The sequence below is a fragment of the Procambarus clarkii genome, chromosome 28 (genome assembly GCF_040958095.1).
Source record: "Procambarus clarkii isolate CNS0578487 chromosome 28, FALCON_Pclarkii_2.0, whole genome shotgun sequence".
In the NCBI taxonomy this organism is placed as follows: Eukaryota; Metazoa; Arthropoda; class Malacostraca; order Decapoda; family Cambaridae; genus Procambarus; species Procambarus clarkii.
The window spans coordinates 4,215,701-4,243,223 of record NC_091177.1 but is presented as its reverse complement, the minus strand read 5'-3'; the positions used below and the strand labels follow the sequence as shown (position 1 = coordinate 4,243,223).

Sequence of the window (27,523 nt, the reverse complement as noted above, 5' to 3'; positions counted from 1 at the left end):
AAACGATTTACACACACGAGATTTAAAAGCAATATTTGCAACTTTGCAGATGATAGAAAAATTGGGCTAAAAATAAACTCAGAAGGATCAAAATCGCTACAAGATGATTTAGGTCAAACTGAAAACAGACGAATGATTGACAAGATGCAGTTTAATGCTAACACATATATAACTATTATATTCTAAAGAGTAGTCAGATATCACCTGCACAATGCTGAAATTGTCAAATCTGCATGTGAGAAAGATCCGGAAGTCATAGGATATCAGGATTCATATCTAGAAGAGTTAGAAATAAGATATCCAAGGTTAGCATTACCTTGCCTTCGATGTGGCCCACTGAGATTAAGCAGTTTAATTTGGCTCACTACTTCACAATGGGCATTGTGTACACATAGGTATTTACACAGGCATTTACACAGGCATTTACATAGATACAGAGCATTTACATAAGCATTTTCATAGACGCGTACAAAGGAGGATACTAAAATTAATTCAAGAAATTATAAAACTCCATTATTAAGAGAGATTAGGAAAGTTCAATATACATGTTCTAAACTAGAAGATTATACGAAAGGATGAAAGGATATAAGCGAAATATTATCAAGGTGAAAACTACATCTCAAAAGGAAGTACGAAACAATGAATACAAATCAAGCAAACAAATTAAGCAACAATGTATACAAATTTAGGACTCAGAATTTTCCTTGAGGCAAATATTATTAACGACCGAACAAATTACTGGGAAGTTGGGTCGTTTGACTGAAACGATCATCATCTCTGGGTTTCTTGAGATCTTGAGGTTATCTTGAGATGATTTTCGGGGCTTAGTGTCCCCCGCGGCCCAGTTCTCGACCAGGTCTCCACCCCCCCAGGAAGCAGCCCGTGACACCTGACTAACTCCCAGGTACCTATTTACTGCTAGGTAACAGGGTTACTAGGTGGTAATACAAGGGGAATAATATGAGCTAATACGTCGTCTCCTGCAGTTTCCATTGTTGTTACCCCTCGCTGATCCACAATCACCCACAAGCACACACCCACAATCACCCACAATCACCCACACTGTTATCCTGCTTCCGCCAGAGACACGTAATAAAAGCAGCTAAGGCAAAACATCGTTTATCTTCTCTCTCCCATTACTCACATGGAGGTGCAGGCAGGGAGGTGGGGAGCCTAGGGTAGTGTGGGGAGCCTAGGGTAGTGTGGGGAGCCTAGGGTAGTGTGGGGAGCCTAGGGCAGTGTGGGGAGCCTAGGGTAGTGTGTGGAGCCTAGGGTAGTGTGGGGGAGCCTAGGGGTAGTGTGGGGGAGCCTAGAGCAGTGTGGGGGAGCCTAGGGGTAGTGTGGGGGAGCCTAGGGGTAGTGTGGGGAGCCTAGGGTAGTGTGGGGAGCCTAGGGTAGTGTGGGGAGCCTAGGGTAGTGTGGGGGAGCCTAGAGCAGTGTGGGGGAGCCTAGCGGTAGTGTGGGGGAGCCTAGGGGTAGTGTGGGGTGTGTGCCACGGACACGTCCGTGGCACACACGCACGGACAGTTGATGGCATTCGTGCCGACAGATGGGTACGTGAAGCTACGTACCCAGCCATGGCCTGCTGGAAGGTAGCCTCAGTCCCCACTAGTGGTTCTTACCTGGACCTCGAGTCTACCTCCAAATGGCACCGTGTATCATTGCCACAGCGGCCCGGTCTCACCCCACCATGTATCATCGCTATAGCGGCCCGGTCTCACCCCGAGTTGATGGCCCGATAAGCCAGGGTGTGTTAGCATTTGTACCTTATAGACACACTCGCAAGAACAGCAATATTCAACCTTTCAAACGGCCCCCCCCCCCCAGTATTTCTTATAGATTATATACATATCTATCTATCTATCTATCTACCTATCTATCTATCTATCTATCTATCTCTCTATCTCTATCTCTCTATCTCTATCTCTCTATATCTCTCTATATCTCTCTATATCTCTCTATATCTCTATATCTCTCTATATCTCTCTATCCCTCTCTATCTCTCTCTATCTCTCTCTATCTCTCTCTATCTCTCTCTATCTCTCTCTATCTATCTCTATCTATCTCTATCTATCTCTCTATCTATCTCTCTCTCTCTCTCTCACCTCCTTCAAAACAGGTGGTAGTTGGTTCAACCTGGAGAATGTGTCCATTCACTGGGATGTATAATAACCTCTAACTAGATAACTAAGATATCCTGGGCAACTGGACCCAGTACGTTATCGTCCAAGGACATCCTCTTGGCTTACAGGTCGAGATGACAAAGGTGAAGCTATCCTTGGGGCTGTGGTCACGCTGGACACCACATTCTTGTCCCCCTTCACAGTTGTAATCACCACTGTGAGGCAGGCAGGCAGGTACAACAAAATGGGGAGCAAGAGTAACGTGAATGGGGGGCAGAATGAACAATTGTTATACTCATATTATATGGCGGTTGAGACATATAATATGAGTATAACACAATGTTGCATTTAAATTTAGTGTGAAATGTTGGTAAACATTACAGCTTAACAAGCGCCCATTACAATATACTAATTCATAGTGAGGGGGGGGGGGGGAGAATTATGCACCCTAATGAGGCGAATATGCATCTTACCAACAACAAAAGCCCAGTGGAATTAACATTTTAAATACAACCGTACGGGGCGAATGTATTACCTTCTCATGATGAACACGGCACAAATGCTTTTGTTTGGGAGGAATGTTCAGCTGCAGTTGTGTTCAAAATAACAATTTGGCCGCGTTAGATCACAAACATTGAAAACTTGGTGGTTTTTGGCAGTTAAGAGAAGCCAATTGTCATTGTTAGGGGCAAACAACCCCCCCTCTCCCCCCCCCCTCTCCCCCAGGGAGAAAAAATTCCCCCCCCCCTTCCCCCGTGGCTACCTGGAACATAAAGTTCCAAGTAGCACGGGCTATGGCGAGCCCGTAGTATGGGGCCCATCGTGAGACATGATCTCATGTGATCTTGAATATTGTTAAGTGCTTGAGTAGTCACGTCTTGAGTAGTCACGTCAAAGTTATTTTGTTCATGTATGTGTGTCCAGATTGTTCTGATCATGATCTGTGGTGTGGTTGGTGAACAGTGAACACTTGTGGTGTGGTTGGTGAACAGTGAACACTTGTGGTGTGGTTGGTGAACAGTGAACGCTTGTGGTGTGGTTGGTGAACAGTGAACACTTGTGGTGTGGTTGGTGAACAGTGAACACTTGTGGTGTGGTTGGTGAACAGTGAACACTTGCTGTGTGGCTGGTGAACAGTGAACACTTATGGTGTGGTTGGTGAACAGTGAACACTTGTGGTGTGGTTGGTGAACAGTGAACACTCGTGGTGTGGTTGGTGAACAGTGAACACTTGTGGTTAAGGACTGAAGAGACACTTATTGGTGCTGGAAGAGAGAACAGGAATTAAAGAAGAGAAGAATGTAGGAGACAGTGAAAAGAAAGAACAAGAGAATAAGAAAACAATGGAAAGAATGATAAGAATAAGGAAATAATCAGAATGCTGAGGAAAAGAATGAGAAAAGATAAAAAATGAATGAGAAGGAACAAAGAGAATAATGAGAAAAAGTTAGAAAAATAAAAGATGAATAGAAAACGAGAAGAGGAGATATGATAATGAGAGAACAAGAACGAGAAAGCAAAGAAGAATGAGGAAAAACGATGAGAAGAATATGAATGAGACACAGACGTGGAGAGACAGAATAAGCAGGAGAAAATATAAAAAAATTAAGATTGAGAAGAAAAAAGAAAACATGACAAGAATGAAGAATAAGAAGGCTAGAAAGAAAGAAAGAATACGAGAAAGAATATGAGGAAGAATGCGCAGGAAGGCAGCTCTCAACACGCCCTTAGAACACCACCTCGTCGCATCCTCACGTACACACTCTACCCGAGACCCAAAAACTATCGTACCAGAAAATGGTAGCGGCTGGCGGGAAACTGACGTAATGGTCCGTTTTCTGTCCGTGGAGGTCCTCTGGTACGATAGAAAGGGGGCACTTTAGCACGACAGTATCTTGACGTTTGGGAACGCTGGCCAGAATTGGCTGCAGTGACGCCAGAAGTCGCGTCAGGGCCCACAGAGTAGTCACAGTAGTCACAAAGTAGTCACAGAGTAGTCATAGAGCTTCTAGGGGTAGAAGCACAGCGTTTATGCATAATTTTTCACTATACTAAACATAAAACCACCAAGAGCGTACTGTGTATAGTCGTGTCCGGAGCAGCACAATACTTGACGTAGTATAATTAGGGCGAACCGTTGAGACAAAGGTGCTAACGACCCTGGCGAGTCCAATCACCATGTGGTGCAAGGTGGAGGTGGAGAAATAATGTTAGAAAGGAACAAGGAGAAGGAGGAGGAGTTGGGTGTGGCAGATCTACAAGAACCCGTCTCTTGGTCGCTGTACATGGCTTGCGTAATGTAGGTAAGAACTGCGGGTAAAGGCCATATACGCCACCTGTGTGGTACGCCACCTGTGTGGTACGCCACCTGTGTGCTACGCCACCTGTGTGCTACGCCACCTGTGTGCTACGCCACCTGTGTGCTACGCCACCTGTGTGCTACGCCACCTGCTAGCTACGCCACCTGCTAGCTACGCCACCTGCTAGCTACACCACCTGCTAGCTACACCACCTGCTAGCTACACCACCTGCTAGCTACACCACCTGCTAGCTACACCACCCTCCATCTCCCACAAGTCTGATTCAACACAAAACGCACACTTCAAACTAATAATTTTATAACAGTTTTCCATATACACATCGTCCCTATTTCATCGACGTATTCAACAGCCAAACTGAAGTCAATAAATCCCTCGCTTTTCCCCCAGGAAAACACACACACGTACAGGACCGCAATAGGTCGCCCTGAAGCGTGAGGCCAGACGCCTATTAAAACAGTCACCCATTAATGACCTAAGGGGTAAGGACACTGGTGCATAGACAATGTGTCCTGGTGATGGCTGGGTTGTGAGGGGGAGAGAAGGATGGTGATCCCGGACAAGGATCAGCTCAGGGCAGGAATCCCGGCACCTGTGACGCGCCATACTGGACCTGAGCAGGAAGCACAGCAGGCAGCGACCACCTGCAGGTATGGCAACAATGTGTGCTACGATTCATGGCAACATTCCTCGCATAATGACATACAAAAATTATTGTGCAAGCAATGTAGACGAGAGTTGCGTTGCATACTGAACGCAATGAGGGAAGGAAGGGGATTGTCAGGGTAAAGTGCCGACCCATTACGACTAATATAGCACTTGGAAGGGGGTCAGGATTTGGGATAGAACGGAGGGATGGAATGGTGTTCTCAGATTTTTACTGTAAACATGTTGGTTGTTGAAATAAGAACGGGAGTACAGTGGTAAGGTGGGGCAGGGGCACAGTACCCAGGTGGGGCGGGGACACAGTACCCAGGCGATGAGTCACAATAACGTGGCTAAAGTATGTTGACCAGACCACACACTAGAAGGTGAAGGGACGACGACGCTTCAGTCCGTCCTGGACTATTCTCTAGTCCATCACAATCGACTTGAGAATGGTACAGGACGGACGGAAACGTCGTCGTCCCTTCAACTTCTAGTGTGTGGTCTGGTCAACACAGTACCCAGGTGGGGCGGGGAAAATCTTTTGAGTAAGGCAGTGACCAACCAACCGGGTTGTGGTGCATATGTGAGCCGGCTCTAAGCAACAGCCTGGTGGGCCAAGCTCTCACAAGTCAAGCCTGGCCTCGGGCCGGGCTTGAGGAGTAGAACAACTCCCAGAACCCACATCAAGCAGGTAATCAAGAACCGGTCTGGTTCTAGGTCGCCCCACAGGTGTTCCCATGGACCCGCTCCAAAGATTTCCTCACAGATGCATCACACTATTGTGACTTCACTTACAAATACCAGATCCACCTACTGAGCCACCAGCACCCACAACAGGGAAGGACTCCAGACACATTTATCTGGTATCCAACTGGACCTTAAGGCCTTCCTGGGGGTGCCGCTTCGGCAAGGAAGGTGTTGGGTGATCCTCGACCTGGTCGTATACATTGTTAACCACCATATCGTGTATAATGCATATGCTGGACTGCGGGCCGCTGCAAGTAACAGGCTTGGTCATCAAATTATCACAATACAAGCTGGGTCCCATGCTGGGCCGGGCTTGGGGTGCCGTGTGTGTGTGTGTGTGTGTGTGTGTGTGTGTGTGTGTGTGTGTGTGTGTGTGTGTGTGTGTGTGTGTGTGTGTGTGTGTGTGTGTGTGTGTGTGTGTGTGTGCAGTTGGCAGAGTAGCGTTTGTTTAGAGTGTTTTAGTGTTGATGTGTGTTATTTGGTGTTTAACTTTGGCCACCTGCAAGTCTTATCCCACCACCACCTGGGCCCTCAGTGTTAGACCTGCCCTACCCTGGCTCCCTCCCTCCCTCCCCCCCCCCCCTCTCTCTCTCTCTCTCTCTCTCTCTCTCTCAATTTATCTAGCTCGCTCGGTCGTTCTCTCTCACTTTCTCATTCAATTTCCCTCGCTCTCTCGTTCGCTTTCTCTCATTCGTTTCTGTCTCTTTATACCCTGCACCCTGCTCTCTCTCTCTCTCTCTCTCTCTCTCTCTCTCTCTCTCTCTCTCTCTCTCTCTCTCTCTCGTGTTCCCAATTTAGTAAATTCTAAATGATGGATGCTGTTGCAGTGGAGATGAAAGGAGATCATTAGTCTCTCTCACGTCTGTTCCAAATTCCAGGCTCCTAACTGCCCTCTCCTGCCCTGCGTCCCAGCGTTCACCCTGGCCTGCGTCCCAGCGTTCACCCTGCCCTGCGTCCCAGCGTTCACCCTGCCCTGCGTCCCAGCGTTCACCCTGCCCTGCGTCCCAGCGTTCACCCTGCCCTGCGTCCCAGCGTTCACCCTGCCCTGCGTCCCAGCGTTCACCCTGCCCTGCGTCCCAGCGTTCACCCTGGCCTGCGTCCCAGCGTTCACCCTGCCCTGCGTCCCAGCGTTCACCCTGCCCTGCGTCCCAGCGTTCACCCTGCCCTGCGTCCCAGCGTTCACCCTGGCCTGCGTCCCAGCGTTCACCCTGCCCTGCGTCCCAGCGTTCACCCTGGCCTGCGTCCCAGCGTTCATCCTGGCCTGCGTCCCAGCGTTCACCCTGACCTGCGTCCCAGCGTTCATCCTGGCCTGCGTCCCAGCGTTCACCCTGGCCTGCGTCCCAGCGTTCATCCTGGCCTGCGTCCCAGCGTTCATCCTGGCCTGCGTCCCAGCGTTCATCCTGCCCTGCGTCCCACCGTTCACCCTGGCCTGCGTCCCAGCGTTCACCCTGCCCTGCGTCCCACCGTTCACCCTGGCCTGCGTCCCAGCGTTCACCCTGGCCTGCGTCCCAGCGTTCACCCTGGCCTGCGTCCCAGCGTTCACCCTGCCCTGCGTCCCACCGTTCACCCTGGCCTGCGTCCCACCGTTCACCCTGCCCTGCGTCCCAGCGTTCACCCTGCCCTGCGTCCCAGCGTTCACCCTGTCCATGAGCCTCACCCTATCCTCAGCTCCTCTTTCCTATCCCCAGACCGCAGCCTCACAGCATGTATTATATAGTGGACAGGTGCTGGGTCGGGAATGGCGGGGCGGGGGGGGGGGGGGGTAGAAGAGCAGGCTGTGGATGGGCAGGGTTAGGTGGGGCAGGGATGAGAGGGGGGAATTAAAGAAGAGGTGGGGCAGGGCGGGGCAGGGCGGGGCGGGGCTGGGCGGGGCTGGGCGGGGCTGGGCGGGGCTGGGCGGGGCGGGGCGGGGCTGGGCGGGGCGGGGCGGGGCTGGGCGGGGCGGGGCAGGGCGGGGAGGGTGTTAAAGACGACCGCCTGCCACACCCTGCTGCTTTCTGCTCCTGCACTGATACTTAACTATTTGCACTGGCACCGCCGACAGCCACCCACAGCACCACCCACAGCTCCACCCAAAAACCCACAGCACTACACACACAAGCAAAAACTTCTCACTCGGCCACCGTGCTATTCACCAGCCTGCTATCTACGGCGACTATATATGTTTCCCACACCAGGAAAACAAAGTCCTTCAAGTGGAGCCGGAGCAACGGACAGTAACGACACGACACCTCCAGTAGCTGGACCAGGTAGCAGGCGTTCCGGAAGGTCAGGTAAGGCTCCAAGGGACTTGATCAGGACTGAAATCAGGTTCACAACGATCCCCGAAACTGCAGAAAAGGTCCTACTACGTCCCACTCACGATATACTCTTCGAAGCACGAACAAATCCACAAGGGCCGTTATCTTGAGGTTATCTTGAGATGATTTCCGGCTTTAGTGTCCCCCGCGGCCCGGTCCTCGACCAGGCCTCCACCCCTAGGAAGCAGCCCGTGACAGCTGACTAACACTCAGGTACCTATTTACTGCTAGGTATTTACTGCCGTGACGAGGATTCGAACCTACGTCCGAGAGGATCCCAGACGCTGCCTTAATCTTCAAAGCATCATAGAAGAAAACTGTCACTAAGCTGGAAGGACGTTGTGGCTCAGATTTAGCTACTCAGAACGAAGTGTCTATGTAGCACGGGCTATAGCGAGCCCGTAAAGAAGGCTGGAAGGACACAACCCTAAGGATATATACCAAAAAAAAAGGTGATTGGCTGGGGGTCGAGGGAGCCGAGGTCGGTCTTGACAAAACTATTGGAATCCAATGATACAGCGACGAATATCAGACAGGGAAGGGAAGGCGGTGCAGAATCCATGACGGTATTCATAACGCACAAATCGTTACAATTATGGCTGGAGTGAACAATGTATACTACAGTGTAAAATATACATACATTGGTATACACTGGAGAACATGTAGCTTACAATTCGTGTTGTGATATATATTAATATGTTGTCAATTCAGATTCAACATTTGGTATTCATAAATGTTTTACACAAGTTTAGAGCACATTAGTTCAATATAAGTGGATCTTGAGGTTATATTGAGATGATTTCGGGGGCTTTTAGTGTCCCCGCGGCCCGGTCCTCGACCAGGCCTTCACCCCCAGGAAGCAGCCCGTGACAGCTGACTAACACCCAGGTACCTATTTTACTGCTAGGTAATAGGGTGAAAGACATTCTGCCCATTGTTTCTCGCCGGCGCCTGGGATCGACCCCAGGACCACAGGATCACAAGCGTGCTGTCCGCTCGGCCGACCGGCTCCCACTGGTGGTGGAAAGCGGCACCTATTGGGCATAAGCAGCTAAATCTGATGTCACTTGATGGTGGAAGACAGAGACATGATCCAGATTTATAAAATACTTTTGTGCATCGAAACAGCAGAGACAGACGACAGGACACGCTTCGTAGCTAGACACGCAGATGAGGCACAAATTATTTGTTGTAGTTGTTTGAGATTCAGCTGTTGGGAGCCAAAGGTTCCAAGCAGCACGGTCTATGGTAAACCCGTCGAACTCCCCTGGTAAAGGAGATGAGGCGTCAGAAATGCCAGAAAGAACTATTACACCACTGACGCGTAAGGGGCATGGAATGGGTGAGATGGGTAAGGACTGTTAGGAAGGTAACGATAGAAAGGGAGAGAAAGGTAAGCAATGCTCCCCGCGTAGGGCAAGTGACCTTTGACACCTGTGCCGATACCATCACACCTGTTCCAGCTTCAACACCACCCTCCCCCCCCCCACACCCACACACACACACACACACACACACACACACACACACACACACACACACACACACACACACACACACAAAGGATCCCGCCCGGTCAAAATGGTTGCACTTTCCACGGCAAAATACTACGTGAAAAATTCCAGCACGTCTCTGACAGACGGTCCGTGTACCAGTGTCACAACACGGTGTGGGGGTTGTTGGGGTGTGGGGGTTGTTGGGGTGTGGGGGTTGTTGGGGTGTGGGGGTTGTTGGGGTGTGGGGGTTGTTGGGGTGTGGGGGTTGTTGGGAGCTGTGTGTGGGGGGGAGTGGGGAGCTCTGTACGTGAGGGAGTGGGGAGCAGAGCATATTGGGCAGTATTGTATCCCGTCTGCAACCAGATTGGGAACGAGAGGGAAAGAATATAAACCGAGGGAATATAAAACACAGACAATTTGAAACCAAGGAAATATAGAACGAGGAAAATATGAAAATCAGGGAAACATAAAAATGAGAGAAATACAAATGAGGGAAACATAAAAGGAGGAAAGAAAGAAAGGAAAAATAAAATATCAGAGGTGGCAAATCAAGCAAGGAATAAAAGAGAGGAGGAGGAGGAAGACAAAGAAGAAAGGGGGGAAGAGACAAACAGAAGAGAGTCAATCAAGAAAGGGAGGGGATAGGAATGACGAATAAAAATGTTTGTAAAATGACTTCAAACAAAGCAAGTGACGCTGACAATATGGTGCCAGTCATACATGTAAACAAGTGGTGCCAGTCATACATGTAAACAAGTGGTGCCAGTCATACAGGTAAACAAGTGGTGCCAGTCATACATGTAAACAAGTGGTGCCAGTCATACATGTAAACAAGTGGTGCCAGTCATACATGTAAACAAGTGGTGCCAGTCATACAGGTAAACAAGTGGTGACAGTCATACATGTAAACAAGTGGTGACAGTCATACATGTAAACAAGTGGTGCCAGTCATACATGTAAACAAGTGGTGCCAGTCATACAGGTAAACAAGTGGTGACAGTCATACATGTAAACAAGTGGTGCCAGTCATACATGTAAACAAGTGGTGCCAGTCATACAGGTAAACAAGTGGTGCCAGTCGTACAAGTAAACAACGGAGCCTGGTGTAACAACCACAACAGGAGCAGACCAGACAAGCAGCAACAACAGTGGAGTGTGTGTGGGGCGCGCCCAGCACCCGGGAGTGCCCGGGACCCCCACCAGCTGGGCCAAAGGTCATGGGCTTATTGCTCAATCTCTTCCCGGCCAATAAGTGGCTGGGTTTAGGCAGGTGTTTGGGTGAGTTTTGGTTGGTTGGTTGGTTGGTTGGTTGGTTGGTTGGTTGGTTGGTTGGTAGGGTAGGGTTATCTTGAGGTTATCTTGAGATGATTTCGGGGCTTTTTTTAGTGTCCCCGCGGCCCGGTCCTCGATCAGGCCTCCACCCCCAGGAAGCAGCCCGTGACAGCTGACTAACACCCAGGTACCTATTTTACTGCTAGGTAACAGGGGGTATAAGGTGAAAGAAACTCTGCCCATTGTTTCTCGCCGGTGCCTGGGATCGAACCCGGGACCACAGGATCATAAGTCCAGCGTGCTGTCCGCTCGGCCGACCGGCTCCCAATTGCGCGTCTATTTTTCTCACTGTCTCACAGGGGTTTGTGGATGGGGTAATTTTAGGTGTTGGGGGAGAGAGGGGGGAGAGAGGGGGGAGAGAGAGGGGGGGGAGGGGGGGCAGAAAACCGGTGGAGGGAAGTTGGGGGGCAGGCAACAAGGTCACCAGGTTGACTAAATATATTTCTTCAACACAACCATTCCCCCCCCCCCCCGCCACCCCAAGGCCTACCACACACACACACACACACACACACACACACACACACACACACACACACACACACACACACACAGGCGACACAATCACAGATTAAAGCACCAACATTGACACACACAAATATGGACCAATAAACAGAAAATCGGAAAATAATTTTTATGTTGAATTTTTGTAAAAAAAATTATACAAATATGGCCTTCACCTAAACACAATAATATACAAAAAGTCCATCATCACTTTTCAAATATTTTAAGGGCTTTGAATAGCTTTTATTTTTAACCCGAACAAGTTAAATAATTTATGGATTGAATATACAATATTTTATTAATTTTTATATTGCGAAATAATGTCACGGCGATTAAATTTTTATTAGTATGAATATCAATAATGAAATTAAATTATTCGGGAGAGGGGGGGGGGAGGGGGATTTTACGATAAATTACACAATTCAATTTACAAGTTCATTTTGTCATGTAAATGAGAAATGTTCAATGATGTTAGTGATGTTGTTCAAGATTCGCTACCTAGAAGAAAAAGTTCCAAGTAGCACGGGCTATGGCGAGTCCGTAGATGGATGTTACTGAACATTTGCCTCAGTAAATTCCCTCGTCTAGGTTTAGGGTGATGAGAGTAGTTGTGGTAGATTCCCGGAGTGTCTTGTGGAACGCTGGTAGCCCCAGTACCACCACCAGCCTACCACTACCACCTACCAGCCCACCACCACCACCTACCACTACATCAGCCTACCACCACCCCACCACCTACCAGCCCACCACCAACAGCCCACCACCACCACCTACCACTACACCAGCCTACCACTACCACCCCACCACCTACCAGCCCACCACCACCAGCCCACTACCACCTACCACCCCACCACCACCACCACCACCACCACTTACCACTACCACCCACCACCACCACTACCACCCCACCACCACCACCTACCAGCCCACCACCACCACCTACCAGCCCACCACCACCACCTACCAGCCCACCACCACCACCTACCACTTCCTGCAGCAGTTACAACAAAAGCAGCAAACGTCAGAGAACAAACTCATAACATTAGCACCATAACATCAATAAGTTAATACAACAACGGTACCAAACAGCAACAGCAGTAAAAACCATTGAGTTTTACAGGTTAATGTGTTCAACACGACATTGTTTACATAACGATAGAGTGGTAACTCTCCTCTCTCAACACCATGTTCATGTCTGTCAGACATGAGAATGGGTTATCTTGAGGTTATCTTGAGATGATTTCGGGGCTAAGTGTCCCCGGCGGCCCGGTCCACGACCAGGCCTCCACCCCCAGGAAGCAGCAGCCCGTAGCAGCTGTCTAACTCCCAGGTACCTATTTACTGCTAGGTAACAGGGGGACATCAGGGTGAAAGAAACATTTTGCCCATTTGTCTCCGCCTCCACCGGGGATCGAACCCGGAACCTCAGGACTACGAATCCGAAGCGCTGTCCACCCAGCAGCTGTCAGGCCCCTTTTGGGAAGTTTGGGTACGAGTATTCGTGCCCTAAATGGGTATTTGGACGGGTATCGTGCCCAAGGGAGGGAGGGGAGAGAGAATAGAGAGCGAGAGAGAATAGAGAGAAGAGAGAGAATGATGGGAAGAAGAAAAGTATATAGAATGAAGAGAGCATAAGGTGGGGTGATAGACTGAAGGGGGCATTAGAGAAGGACGCATATAATAGGACCTCGACACACCTACGTTACCGAGATCACTCCCCGAGGCTGCCCCCCCAAAGTCTCAGTATCTCGAGTTTACCGCCAGTTTAAAGGTAAACTTATTTCAACCTAATCACTTCTTTCCGTCAGGTTCCGTTAAATGTTTCTAGAATTAGCTCCAACTCTATTAAGCCATCGAGTCAGGTGTATGAGATGTGAGTACGGGTCATTTGTAAACAAACAGTAGAGCCACATGTGTGTATCTGGGAGTCAGGTGTATCCAGCACTTGTCAGTCTACTTTCCCTGCCCTGAGGAACCCCCCTCCCCCCCTGCTCGCCCCCTGTACCCTGGTGACCCCCCCCCACCCTCACCCCTCCCACTCCCCCATCCTCATCTCACATCACCTCTCCTACAGACTACTACACCCCCACACTGTTCACATTCTTGGCCAGCAAACAAGAATAACATTGTCTCGTGTGGGTTCTTATAATGTTATCAAAGCCGTCATCTAATTCTAAAACATCGTCCCCCCCTCACCATTCTCTGTTATACAAGCTCAGTTTATTTTTACTCAAATTAAAGTCCCCCCGTAACACGAACACAGACCTTCGAACTTTGGAACTTTGGTGACCCAACAAGTTTTGGGAACAGAGGGGATGGGACAGGAGGCGGAGATGCAGGTAATGAGGGATGAGGATGTTGACCAGACCACACACTAGAAGGTGAAGGGACGACGACGTTTCGGTCCGTCCTGGACCATTCAAGTCGATTGTGTGTCACACAATTGGATCAATTCTCAAGTCACACAATCGACTTGAGAATGGTCCAGGACGGCAACCCGTTCTCGCACTTTCTTCCAGTCAATATTGACTTATTAAATACGTGCATATGTGATATACTAAATATACTAGTTTACCTTGAAAAGCTTCATAGAAAACACAGACCTTACCTAACCTTCTTAGTATGTTAAGATAAGACTTAACCTATACCTAAAATACGTTAAGTAATAATTGTAATTACGAAACAATAAAATGCTTATCTTAACATACTAAGAAGGTTAGGTAAGGTCGGTGTTTTCTATGAAGCTTTTCAAGGTAAACTAGTATGTTTAGTATGTCACATATGCACGTATTTAATAAGTCAATATTGACTATACGAAAGTGCGAGAACGGGTTGCAAAGGACGGACCGAAACGTCGTCGTCCCTTCACCTTCTAGTGTGTGGTCTGGTCAACATCAACCACGATACTGTGACTCATCGCCTGCATAAGGATGAGGATGGTGACTGAGTGCGTTTGGTAGAGTTGAATGGTCCTTCTACTATGGAATAATTGTGTTACTGTTGAGAGAGTTGGGTCTGAGGCTAGTTGGAGAGTCCACCAGCCTGGGGCCTCGTCTCTACACCAGCCTCCAACACCTGGTGCTATCGTGCCTTTGAGGCCGGCTTGCTATCGTGCCTGTGAGCCCGGCTTGCTATCGTGCCTGTGAGCCCGGCTTGCTATCGTGCCTGTGAGCCCGGCTTGCTATCGTGCCTGTGAGCCCGGCTTGCTATCGTGCCTGTGAGCCCGGCTTGCTATCGTGCCTGTGAGCCCGGCTTGCTATCGTGCCTGTGAGCCCGGCTTGCTATCGTGCCTCTGAGGCCGGCTTGCTCTACGTGTTTTATTAATGCTTCTATTTATATACCTATTATCATTTAGAGCAAATATAGTCGGGTAGGACCTGTATCCTTCAGCGTCGTCTGGCGGGCCGCTCACGACTCTGGGTCTTGCTATGTCAGGCTGCTCGATCCATCCTTCCGTAAGTTATTTAAAACATAAATTATAATATAACTGCAACTATTGCCCCTTTGACTGCTACTTATACATGCACCCAAGAGTGCGTATACAAGCACCCAAGAGTGCGTATACAAGCACCCAAGAGATGGCATGGGCATGAATAGCCCGAATGAAGCAAGAAGCCTCAATTATTTAACAAGAGGCTTCGGAAATCACCTCGTTCTTGACACAGTAAAAAAAAAAAAGTTTTGCTGACCACAAACCTACGAACCCAACCAACCCCCCTAACATATCAAGGCCCGTGCATGGACAACGCCAATATTACGGTGATTTTATTTCTGACTAATACGTCGCATTCTTAACGGTGTAGTCGATACCGACAACAGAAAACGAGAAGCTGCAACAAACTGCTGGACCACCGACACCCAATAAAAACTGGTCGGGTGCACGACAAACTTTCGGAATATGATGCTTCAGTAACGTCTCGAAAGGGAAACTTTCTGGGCGTGTGGTGGGGGGATGGGGGGGGTGGGGGGAATGGGGGGGAGCGAGATGGGGGAATGGGGGGGGAGCGAGATGGGGGAATGGGGGGGGGAGCGAGAAGGGAGGAGGGGTGAGAGATGGAGGAAAAAAAAAGCCGACTGAAATATTTCAATAAATCCATAAGTCTTTACCAGTCACCGTTGAAGGGAACTCAGCCGACCTATGCTTGGCGGTCACACGTGACGCAGGAAGGTCACACGTGAAGCAGGAAGGTCACACGTGACGGAGGAAGGTCACACGTGACGGAGGAAGGTCACACGTGACGGAGGAAGGTCACACGTGACGCAGGAAGGTCACACGTGACGCAGGAAGGTCACACGTGACGCAGGAAGGTCACACGTGACGGAGGAAGGTCACACGTGACGCAGGAAGGTCACACGTGAAGCAGGAAGGTCACACGTGAAGCAGGAAGGTCACACGTGACGGAGGAAGGTCACACGTGACGGAGGAAGGTCACACGTGACGGAGGAAGGTCACACGTGACGCAGGAAGGTCACACGTGACGCAGGAAGGTCACACGTGACGGAGGAAGGTCACACGTGACGGAGGAAGGTCACACGTGACGGAGGAAGGTCACACGTGACGGAGGAAGGTCACACGTGACGGAGAAAGGTCACAGAAGGTGTGCAGAGAGCTGGCAACAATGACAAGATGAGAGAAAAGATAAGAGATAAAGAGAAAAGGGCTTGACAGAAAAAAGGGAAGAGGAGAGAGTAAGAGAGAAGAGAAGAAATAGGAAAGGGAGAAGAATAGAGGACCAGAGGACCTTCAATTTCACAATCCATTAAATTCCTCATTTCCCATAATTGTAAACTATTTAAACGTGCCAGAAATGCCCCCCCCCCTTCAAATAAGCCTCGAACCACCACCACCACAAAACATTCCAACATTTTCCACCAGAGAAAAAAAAACAAGCGAAGAAAACCGTCAAAAAATTCCAATATGATAACATTGCAATATCGTATCATTTACCAGAGCATGAAAGATGCGACGGACCCCCCACCCCACCCACCCCACGCATCGTCAAGTTCCACCAAATGAAAATGAATTTGGAATTATTCAAGAGAATGAAAAAAACTGTGTTGACATACACGCAAAACTTGCGACAGGAAGGCGTAGGAGCGACACGTCTGATTAGTAAGTGTAAAAGCTCATATGACTCTTTGTGTCTTTACTTTGCACATTCGTATTTGGCATATTTTGATGTCATTCGTGGTCACGGTACGGTCCACCACCACTACTGGACGGGCTCGTGAGGACAGGTTGTAGGAGGGCAGGTTATAGGAGGGCAGGTTGTAGGGGGGCAGGTTGGAGGAGGGCAGGTTGTATGGGGGCAGGTTGTATGGGGGCAGGTTGTAGGAGGCCAGGTTGTGGGAGGGCAGGTTGTAAGGAGGACAGGTTGTAAGGAGGACAGGTTGTAAGGAGGACAGGTTGTAGGAGGCCAGGTCGTAGGAGGCCAGGTTGTAGGAGGCCAGGTTGTAGGAGGCCAGGTTATAGGGGTTAACCACCACTTCCCACCCCTCCTACCTCTATGAATTTACTTATCTACAACGACCGTAATACCATTTCATTCATCAGGCTCATCCGAGATTCGAACTGGTGATTCAAAAGTACGACACTCTTACCCTACCAGCTATAGGCCATGGACACTCAATATAAGGACGGATCTCAGATCTACCAACCAGGACCAATAGTTGGTAGTGCAAGAGTCTCGCATGTTTGAGGCAGAGTTTCAATCCACGACGATCCAAGTGATTGAAAATGAATAATTCACAGTACTCTTCCTGAGCCGACGGGGCTAAAGACTGTCACTTTCCACACCGTCTCGGGGAATGACTACCGCAAGATTGCCTTCAGTGTAAAAATGTGAAAGTGTAACTCTGCAGCATAGCGGGTGATCTCACTACGCTTCACTGAGCTCCACGTGTGTGCATTCATCTAGTTGTATTCACCTAGTTGTATGCACCTAGTTGTATTCACCTAGTTATATTCACCTAGTTGTGCTTGCTGGGGGTTGGGCTCTGCTCTTTCGGCCCGCCTCTCAACTGTCAATCAACTGTTACTAATTTTTTCTCCACACACACACACCTAGGAAGCAGCCCGTGGCAGCTGTCTTACTCCCAGGTACCTATTTACTGCTAGGTAACAGGGGCGTCAGGGTGAGGGGAACCTCTGCCCATTTTTGTTTCTTGCTGGCGCTGGGAATCGAACCCGGGCCACAGGATTACGTGTCGAGCGTGTTATCCACACAGCCACCGGCGTCTAATGTACTCACCCACCTATTTGTACTCACCTATTTGTGCTTGCGGAGGTTGAGCTCTGGCTCTTTGGTCCCGCCTCTCAACTGTCAATGTAATGTGATGTGTGTGTGTGTACTCACCTATTTGTACTCACCTATTTGTGCTTGCAGGATCGAGCATTGACTCTTGGATCCCGCCTTTCCAGCTATCGGTTGTTTACAGCAATGACTCCTGTCCCATTTCCCTATCATACCTAGTTTTAAAAGTATGAATAGTATTTGCTTCCACAACCTGTTCCCCAAGTGCATTCCATTTTTCCACTACTCTCACGCTAAAAGAAAACTTCCTAACATCTCTGTGATTCATCTGAGTTTCCAGTTTCCACCCATGTCCCCTCGTTCTGTTATTATTACGTGTGAACATTTCATCTATTTCCACTTTGTCAATTCCCCTGAGTATTTTATATGTCCCTATCATATCTCCTCTCTCCCTTCTTTTCTCTAGTGTCGTAAGGTTCAGTTCCTTCAGCCGAAGGAAGGGAGGTTTGGGGGGGGGGGGGGAGCAGGGAAGGGGGTAAGAGGGGGTGGAGAGCAAGAGGGGTTCCCACGACCGGCCGGTATGAGCGTGTTCTGAACACTCTATGACTGGTTTCGGGGGACTTTCCTACCTCCTCCTCCCTTCCCCATGCCTTCTCCCTCACCCTACCTCTCCATCCCCTCCTCTCCCCTCCCTCAGAAGTCAACATTCCCTCCCCCCCCCTCACGTTCCCTCACTATCACATGCCATCACCTCACATCACCATCTTGCTGTTGTTGATCTCCTTTTCCCGCACCTTCCTTCTCTTCCCTTGCCGCCTCAGAGTGGACATGATTGCGACATTGAAGATGCCTCGGGGCATTGGTCACGTAGTCTAGTAGTCTGCGCCTACATATATCTGTTTCGCAGGCCTGAATGACCCAGGGGTGCCTCACTGCCCGCCCCTATGTACAGGTACACACACACACACATACATACAGAGGTATGAACATGCATACACAAGAATGTATATATGCTCACATACAGAGCCGTGTATATCTACTTACAGAGGCATATACATATAATCATAGAGTACATGCATGTATGTGTACCTGTACTCACACATAGTATGTACATATATATACACACACAGGTGTGTGTATATATATACAGTACACGCATACACACAAACCTTCGTATTTATCTCTCCAGTATTGAGTATATCTATACACCTAGCGTGTGAGGCTAGTAGTGTGTGTGTGTGTGTGTGTGTGTGTGTGTGTGTGTGTGTGTGTGTGTGTGTGTGTGTGTGTGTGTGTGTGTGTGTGTGTGTGTGTGTGTGTGCGTGTGTATGTATGTGTGTGTGTGTGTGTGTGTGTGTATGTGAGAGAGAGAGACGCTGAAGGTGAAGGTCGACCTGGACACTGAATGTATGTATGTTTGTGTGTGTGTGTGTGTGTGTGTGTGTGTGTGTGTGTGTGTGTGTGTGTGTGTGTGTGTGTGTGTGTGTGTGTGTGTGTGTGTGTGTGTGTGTGTGTATGTATGTGTGTGTATGTATGTGTGTGTGTATATATATATTAAACGTCTTTATTTGTATTCCTGGGACGACCCACTTTCACTCGCCGCTCCACCACCAAAACAAGGCTGATTTACGGCCTGAATACCGGTTGCTGATATACCAAGTATTATGTCTTCAACGTAACTTAGAAACTATATAGAGTATACAGCTACAACAGCATTATATAATACAGTGTCTGAAGACGCTACAACATCATTGTATAATACAGTGTCTGAAGACGCTACAACATCATTGTATAATACAGTGTCTGAAAAGGCTTCAACATCATTGTATAATACAGTGTCTGAAGAGGCTACAACATCATTGTATAATACAGTGTCTGAAGACGCTACACAAGGTAACGATGGTTCTGTCGTGTACAGGCGGGTGTTGATGACATTAATATGTGGGGTGGGGGGGGGTTGTGTGTGTAGGGGGGGGGAGGGTTGCTGGCGGAATGAAGTCGAACGAGTGACTCTGGCTTCAGAACACACAGAATACCAAGTCCACAGAGCACAAAGAACCCAGAGTGCAAGATCCACACAGCACACACAGACAGGCATATTCGCTCCTACTCCAGTGAGTTAATCTGTGCAAAAACAAAGCCACCCCCAAACTCTCGGAAATTCACCAACTCACATTTTAATTCTGTCTTGAGGGAAAAACAAAACGTGATTAAAAAGTTTGAGGTCTCATTGGGCGTGGGACGAGGACGTCCTCCTCCCAGCGGCAGCTCCTGTCATGGCGTGTGGGGCACAGCACAGGGCACAGCACAGGGCACAGCACAGGCGGGCAGCCCCCTCCAGCAACTGCCTTGCCCCTATTAAGGTCAGAAGTGGGGGGTATTGGTGGTGGTAATGTTTAGTAATGACCTCGACCACAAATAACAATCCTTTCACCAGCAAGAGAGAGAGGAGAGACATCTCCAACAACAACAAGAGATGGAAAGAGACGTCTCCAAGAATAAGAGATGGAAGAGAGACGTCGCTAACAAGAGCCTCTCCTCACCACGACCTCTTCCAAAGACTCTCCCAAGTCTCAGACGAGCGGTGGAGTCCATTCTCACCACCAAACTTGTCACAAGAAAAGTTGGGTGCACACGAGAGAAGACTGAACACACCTGCTGGGGTGTTGAACACGGGTGAACACGACGCTGAACAATATATATATATACAAGAGTATCAACGGGATGTTGAACAATCATCAAATTGATCTCAGTACCAAGGGACGCCACCAATCATTACAATCAGAGCACCAAGGGACGCCCACAATCATTACAATCATCAGAGCGACCTGTGGTAGCAACAAAAGAATATTCCAATTTTTGCTGTTAACAAAAAAAAAAGCAGATTTTCATGGGTGATAATATTCCTTTAATTTCGGAACGCAAGTGATAGTTTTCCAATTACTGACGAGATAAAAACTCGCTGATATATACGAATACATTTCCAAAGAGTTGCCAAAGAGTTGCCAAAGAGCTGCCAAAGAGTTGCCAAAGAGCTGCCAAAGAGTTGCCAAAGAGTTGCCAAAGAGCTGCCAAAGAGTTGCCAAAGAGTTGCCAAAGAGTTGTCAAAGAGTTGCCAAAGAGCTGCCGGAAACAGTATCGCGCCAATTCTGGAAAAGATCTGCAATATTTACCGACGTGGGATCAATGTGAGGCCCTGTATATACTCCGTTATGTTTACCTGGTATTTACCTGTAGTTAGTTTCGGGAGTTCTGCTCCCCAATCCCGCCCTGCGACCATGATATCTGCGACCATGATATCTGTGACCATGATATCTGTGACCATGATAACGTGACCTGTCAAGATGTTGATTGCAGTGGTCCGAAGACCTACAGCAGCACCACCACAACACAGGGAGATGCTGCACATCCTGCAGGAATCTGTACCTGGATTGTACCTGGATGAGGTTCTGCGGGTTGTTCTACTCCCCGGGCCAGGTTAGACTTGTGAGAGTGCGGGTTAAATTAAAGAGCCATGCTGGATCTCTGATGCCCATAGTGTTCTATGTGTTATCATACTGTTATCATAGTGTTCTCTGTGTTCTCTGTGTTATCTGTGTCATCTCCACGCCTTTGTTTAATTCCGTATTCTATGCCATATATTATGTCCCCAGTATGTTGTTATTGTACTGTACATGTTTGGAACCTGACCTTCCAGCACCTTCAATGTATACAAGTGTGGTACATCCCCCACACACAACCTTACGGGCTCATCATAGCCCGTGCAACATCGACACTTCGTTCTGAGTAGCTAAATCTAAAAATAACAACCACCTACACATCGGAAAACAAAGAAGTCACGATGTTTCGATCCAAGATGGAGCGAAACGTCTTCGCTTCCACCTTTATATATTATGGTACAAGGTTTGGGTGGACAGAGGAATGTGGTGAAGTAAAAGGGACTGAAATGTTGTCGTTCACATTACGAGGTGTCACGAGGAATTGAACTGTTCAATCTGTTGAACGAGGAATTGTTCAATCACGTGGAGAGAACAAAGTTGCTGAACAAATGACAGAAAGAACAACCCTGGAAACACAAACCGAAACTGTCTCTATTTTCCGCTTGTTACAACTTGTAATATAGATGTTACATCTTGGCTTAACGTGTTTATGACGTATTAGAACGTTGTTACAACTTGCTATATTGGTTGTTATAACTGGTTAGGTGATGTCAAAACTTGATCGAACGTTGTACCAACGTCGTAGTTTCGGTGTGTGTATGGCGGGAAGTTTCCCCCCCAAAAAAGGTTGGCGTCGGGAAGTGAACCTCTGAAAGTATTCAATTTACAGTCCGGTTTAAGGTGATCATTCTCGTATTATTCACATTATCCTGGACGCCGAGTCTGAGTTGTAATACTCGTTAATATCCGGTAACTGCCTCCGATAATAGGGGCTCATCAAACTATTTATTTGGCAGTGGGTTTTTGTGCGATCAAAATGTGTAATATTTTCAAAGTAAAGTTTGTAATATTTTTTTTTAATATTTTACCATCAGCATTTGCAATATTTTGGGTTGAAAAAATTTCATTAAATTTTTTTAGGCTTGAAAATTTGGTAAAAAGCGTTCTACTTCCCGTGACACATTTTGCAATATTTTTGCACGATTTATCAACATATTTATCACTTGTATAATATTAAACATATATTTTTTAATGTTTATTTAGTAGAAATAGCTTAAAATGATGCAGAAGTCAATCAGGAAGCCTAATAGAGATAATTCATCCAAAAGATCTAGGCAAAGCTCGTTAACCAGTAGGCCAAGTGAAGAAATACTTTTTTGATATATATATATATATATATATATATATATATATATATATATATATATATATATATATATATATATATATATATATATATATATATATATATATATATACAAGAGTTGTTACATTCTTGTACAGCCACTAGTACGCGTAGCGTTTCGGGCAGGTCCCTGGAATACGATTCCCGCCGCGAAGAATCGTTGTTACAACCAAGTACACATTTTACTGTTGCATTAAACAGAGGATACAGTTAAGGATTTGCCCCCAGTAAATCCTCCCCGGACAGGATACGAACCCATGACAAAGCGCTCGCGGAATGCCAGGCGAGTGTCTTACCACTACACCACGGAGACTGTTAATACTTGAAGATGTAGTTAGAGGCCGACCTGCTTAATACCTGCTTGATGGGGTTCTGGGAGTTCTTCTACTCCCCAAGCCCGGCTCGAGGCCAGGCTTGACTGGTGAGAGCTTGGTCCACCAGGCTGTTGCTTGTGGCGGCCCGCAGGCCCACATACACACCACAGCCCGGTTGATCCGGAACTTCTCTTAGAAAACAGTCCAGTTTTCTCTTGAAGATGTCCACGGTTGTTCCGGCAATATCTCTTATAGTCGCTGGGAGGACGTTGAACAACCGCGGACCTCTGATGTTTATACAGTGTTCTCTGATTGTGCCTATGGCACCTCTGCTCTTCACTGGTTCAATCTTGCATTTTCTTCCATATCGTTCACTCCAGTACGTTGTTATTTTACTGTGTAGATTTGGGACCTGTCCCTCCAGGTACCTTCACGTACACTCACCTTCACGTACACTCACCTTCACGTACACTCACCTTCACGTACACACTCGCCACGTGCCAGCATGAGTGAGGGGCCAACAATGGTACCACTCACCCCTCACACGACCATCGCACATTAACAAGGCCTCCCCCACGTCGAACAAAAACAATGCCGGCAACAAATCACAAACACGGGCAACAAAACCAAACGTGCGGACGCCAAAAAGTTGTATGTATATTTCAGTGGCCGTCGAGGAGCGCGCCGCCGCCGCCACACTAATTGTTTTTATTTGTAATTATATTTTTTTTGTTCTTTTTCCATCGGATCGATTTGCGGAGGTGGCGCATGCGTGGTGGGGGGGGGGGATTAAGTGGGGAAAGGTAACGTAGGAGTTGGGAATGGGAAGCCTGAGTGTGGGTGCAAGAGGGAATAGAAAAGGGGGAGAGAGAGAGAGGGGGGGGGGAGAGAGGGGGGAGAGAAAGAGAGGGGGGGAGAGGGAGAGGGGAGAGAGAGGGAGGGAAGAAACAGAGGGGGGGAGAGAAAGAGGGGAGAGAGAGGGGGGGGAAGAAACAGAGGGGGGGAGAGAGAGAAAGAGGAGGGGGGGGAGAGAGGGAGGTACGAGGGAAGTAGAGGACGTAGAGAAAATGGCTGCAAAGAGGGAGGGAAGTATCAGGGGGGAAAGCGCCAAGCCATTACGACTATACAACACTTGGAAGGGATCAGAATAAGGATTTGGGATGGGACGGGAGAGGAAGAAATGATACCCCAACCACTTGGACGCTCGGGGATTGAACGCCGACCTGCATGAAGCCAGACCGACGCTCTACCGACCAGCACAAATGGGTGCAGGGAATAAAGTTCTAAAAAGGAACAAGTGAATTGTGTGACAGGTGAGAAGGAACAGTAACTTGGAAGAGGAGTGCCATTGAGGGGTATGGCGAACTGTGAGGGTCCCAGGCCTGGCCCTAGGTACGCCACCAGATACAAGAGAGTGCGACACGAGTGACCTTTACGTACAGGGGCGATAAAGGTCAATCTTAAGACTCCAATGCCCCACCATCTTCATACTCTCAACACACTCATTTACCAAGTCACTAATTGTGGCTCAGTGATTATCAAGCGCCCACAGAACAGGTTGTGCCTGTTCCTCTATGTGCTAATTAAGACCATTAGCTAATTATATCGAGAATGGGACGACCGAACATAATTATTGAGAAAATATTCAAGCACTGACCACCTTAAGCTAAACAGTGGGGGGAAGAGAATTATCAGGGGGAAAGCGCCAAACCATTATATGACTATATAATTTTAACAATGGGGGAGCACATATATTTTAAATTAATTAAATTAATTTCTTCTATAATTTTAATTTAATTCTATAATTAGGCAACTTTAAATTAAAATTGAATATAATTTAATTCTATAATTAAACAGTGGGGGAGCATATATTTTTTCTCTCTCTAAGTGCACTCAAGTCTTTAAATAAGTCATAACAATGGGTTAGCCGTGAGGTGGACGAGGACGGGGGGGGGAGCGAGAACCCCCCCAATTGTGACTTAACTGTGCACTGTCTCAAGTTGCTTGCAACACTGCACGAAATGTGTTATCAAAGATATTAACTTTTGTATGACGGTGATTGCAACACTGCGATCGGGTTCACAGTGTCAACTACAAACAGATATTAATAACAGTTTTCGACCGGGCAACAGAAAATAACAGGATTAACAGTGATAAATTCCAGGTACTCATTAACCAGGTAATTTAATGTCTTTTTTACCGTAGCTTAGTACCTACTTTGAGGTTACCTTGAGGTGCTTCCGGGGCTTAGCTTCCCCGCGGCCCGGTCGTCGACCAGGCCTCCTGATCACTCCAGCAACCAGGAGGCCTGGTCGACGACCGGGCCGCAGGGACGCTAAGCCCCGGAAGCACCTCAAGGTAATCTCAAGGTAGGTACTCAGCTACGATAAAAAAAAAATAATACAAGGTACAAAACACAATCTAATTTACCCATAGTAGGAAAACAGCATGTACAGAATTTGGGAATAATGATGTCTGACGGCCTAACGGTTAGGGAACATAACCAAGCAAATATTGCGTCAGCCAGAAAAATGATAGGATGGATTACGAGAACTTTCAAATCCAGGGATCCCATCTTTAAAAGAAAACTAGATAGTTTTCTTCAAGAAGTGCCGGACCAACCGGGCTGTGGTGGATATAAGTGGGCCTGCGGGCCGCTCCAAGCAACAGCCTGTTGGACCAAGCTCTCGAGGCCGGGCTTGGGAAGTAGAACTCCCAGACCCCCATTAAGCAGGTAAGCAGGCACTGAGTAACGCAGCAAAATCCAACATTAACTTTTTAAGATGCATTTATTCCACTCTGTCCTACTGCATTTAGGAGCAAAAGTGGAACAACTTTTATTTCAAGGTTTAACACACAGTCAGACTCACACGTGATGGCGGAACACCCACTGGCGGTATTATTTACGTAAGCTGGCGCTGCTGGAATAGTAAGTGTTGGGCTGTGTCGATGAACGCTCACGTCTCGCAAGCTTCGGGAAATACCGCACCTGCACACACACACACACACACACACACACACACACACACACACACACACACACACACACACACACACACACACACACACACAGAGGACACTCAATATTCAGGACTTCCGTGGAAGTAATTGCTTACTAACGAGCGGAGACAAGCTCAGCGCGCACCCTGCGCAAGACTAACCGGTCCAAAGAAGTCTAGACCTGGGATGGTACACCTGGACCTGGTATATTTTATGTTGCTAATACTTTTGTGCTTTATATATAAAAGGAAACAAATAGGCTACACTCCACAAATTATTTCCACTTGACCTTCCTCGCTATCACTTCTAGTGTCCTGCTTACACACACTATGTCTGATCACTATCATGTCATGTTCCAAGCCTCATGTTCACTGTCACCATCATCATCTAACATTCAAGCATCACCAAATATTCTCAAGAACCATCTTCTCAATCTGACGATTTGCAGGAAATCACACTCCACATCTAAATTGATATATATTGCACCACCACCTAGTTCTGCGACTCGAGTTGCAAGTTGCAGTTCTCTCACTCGTTCTTGCACTCGCTAGTTCATTCTTGTTGCGCCTGTCTTCACTCCGCACTCGCGCAGTTAATGGACTTAGGCAGCAATAAGGTAACAATGACCCAGAGTTATACAGGTAGTGTCATAATTACCTTCCACGATCAGTAAATCTTGAAACCCATACCTCACTCGACTAACGGTGCGCGGTAACTAAATCACTAATGCCACATTTTAGAGGAAAAAGTAATATTATTGCATTGTCGTGAATTACAAAAAATTGCCGCATCGAAGCCTTTTTTTCCCGAAGAGAAGATGGAGTTTCAGACCCCAAGTCAGCGCACCAACATTAAAGTGAGCCTCAGACCCACATCAAAATCTCTTCCATCAGAGTCTCGAACGCCAACAACAAACAGTACCAAATACCGTCCTATCTGTGTGCCTCCGTGCCAGTAAACCTTGACTTCCCGAAATTTGCGAGGTATAAAATTGGTCAGTACGACCAGGCGCCGACAACACGCCGCCGCGGCCACAATGTGAAAGAATGAAACAGGAAAAAAGAGTAGCCGCCATTGTTGTCGGTGGAGGAGCCTAGTGAGAGGCTGCTCGCTCTTTCTGCCTCTTCAGCTCTCTATTCCATCCCTCTCTATGTCACATGTATTAATACAGCAGACTGTACAACAAGGCTTACGGGCGTACACAAGATACTATACAAGGCGTATTGGCTTGTACAGTCGAGGCAAAAACATATAATACTTAACGCCGCTACTCATCATGCCGTTCTCAAGCGCCTCAGTACGCATGCGTCGTTTGGGCGACAAGCCTAAGCCTAATCTTACCCAAGACGGTCGTCCGAGCGGACAGCACGCTGGACTTGTGATCCTGTGGTCCCGGGTTCGATCCCGGGCGCCGGCGAGAAACAATGGGCAGAGTTTCTTTCACCCTATGCCCCTGTTACCTAGCAGTAAAATAGGTACCTGGGTGTTAGTCAGCTGTCACGGGCTGCTTCCTGGGGGTGGAGGCCTGGTTGAGGACCGGGCCGCAGGGACACTAAAGCCCCCGAAATCATCTCAAGATAACCTCAAGAAACACTCCGCTAACGGGGACCTCAAACGACTCCTCTGCATGTGTTGGACTCGA

At 48.0% G+C, this 27,523-nt stretch overlaps 2 protein-coding genes across 3 annotated transcripts in view; both read right to left on the bottom strand.

Moving 5' to 3' along the window:
- Positions 1-27,523, bottom strand: part of LOC123754989 (tetraspanin-1) — a 149,015-nt gene that overhangs the window by 40,669 nt on the left and 80,823 nt on the right. The gene's annotated exons all lie outside the window — the stretch shown is intronic.
- LOC138369339 (ice nucleation protein InaA-like) overlaps positions 6,631-27,523 on the bottom strand; it is a 31,638-nt gene continuing 10,745 nt past the window's right edge. Inside the window, exon 3 of the mRNA XM_069332577.1 lies at positions 6,631-7,476. Coding sequence (XP_069188678.1) covers positions 6,631-7,476 — 846 coding nt within the window. The remainder of the gene's footprint in view (positions 7,477-27,523) is intronic.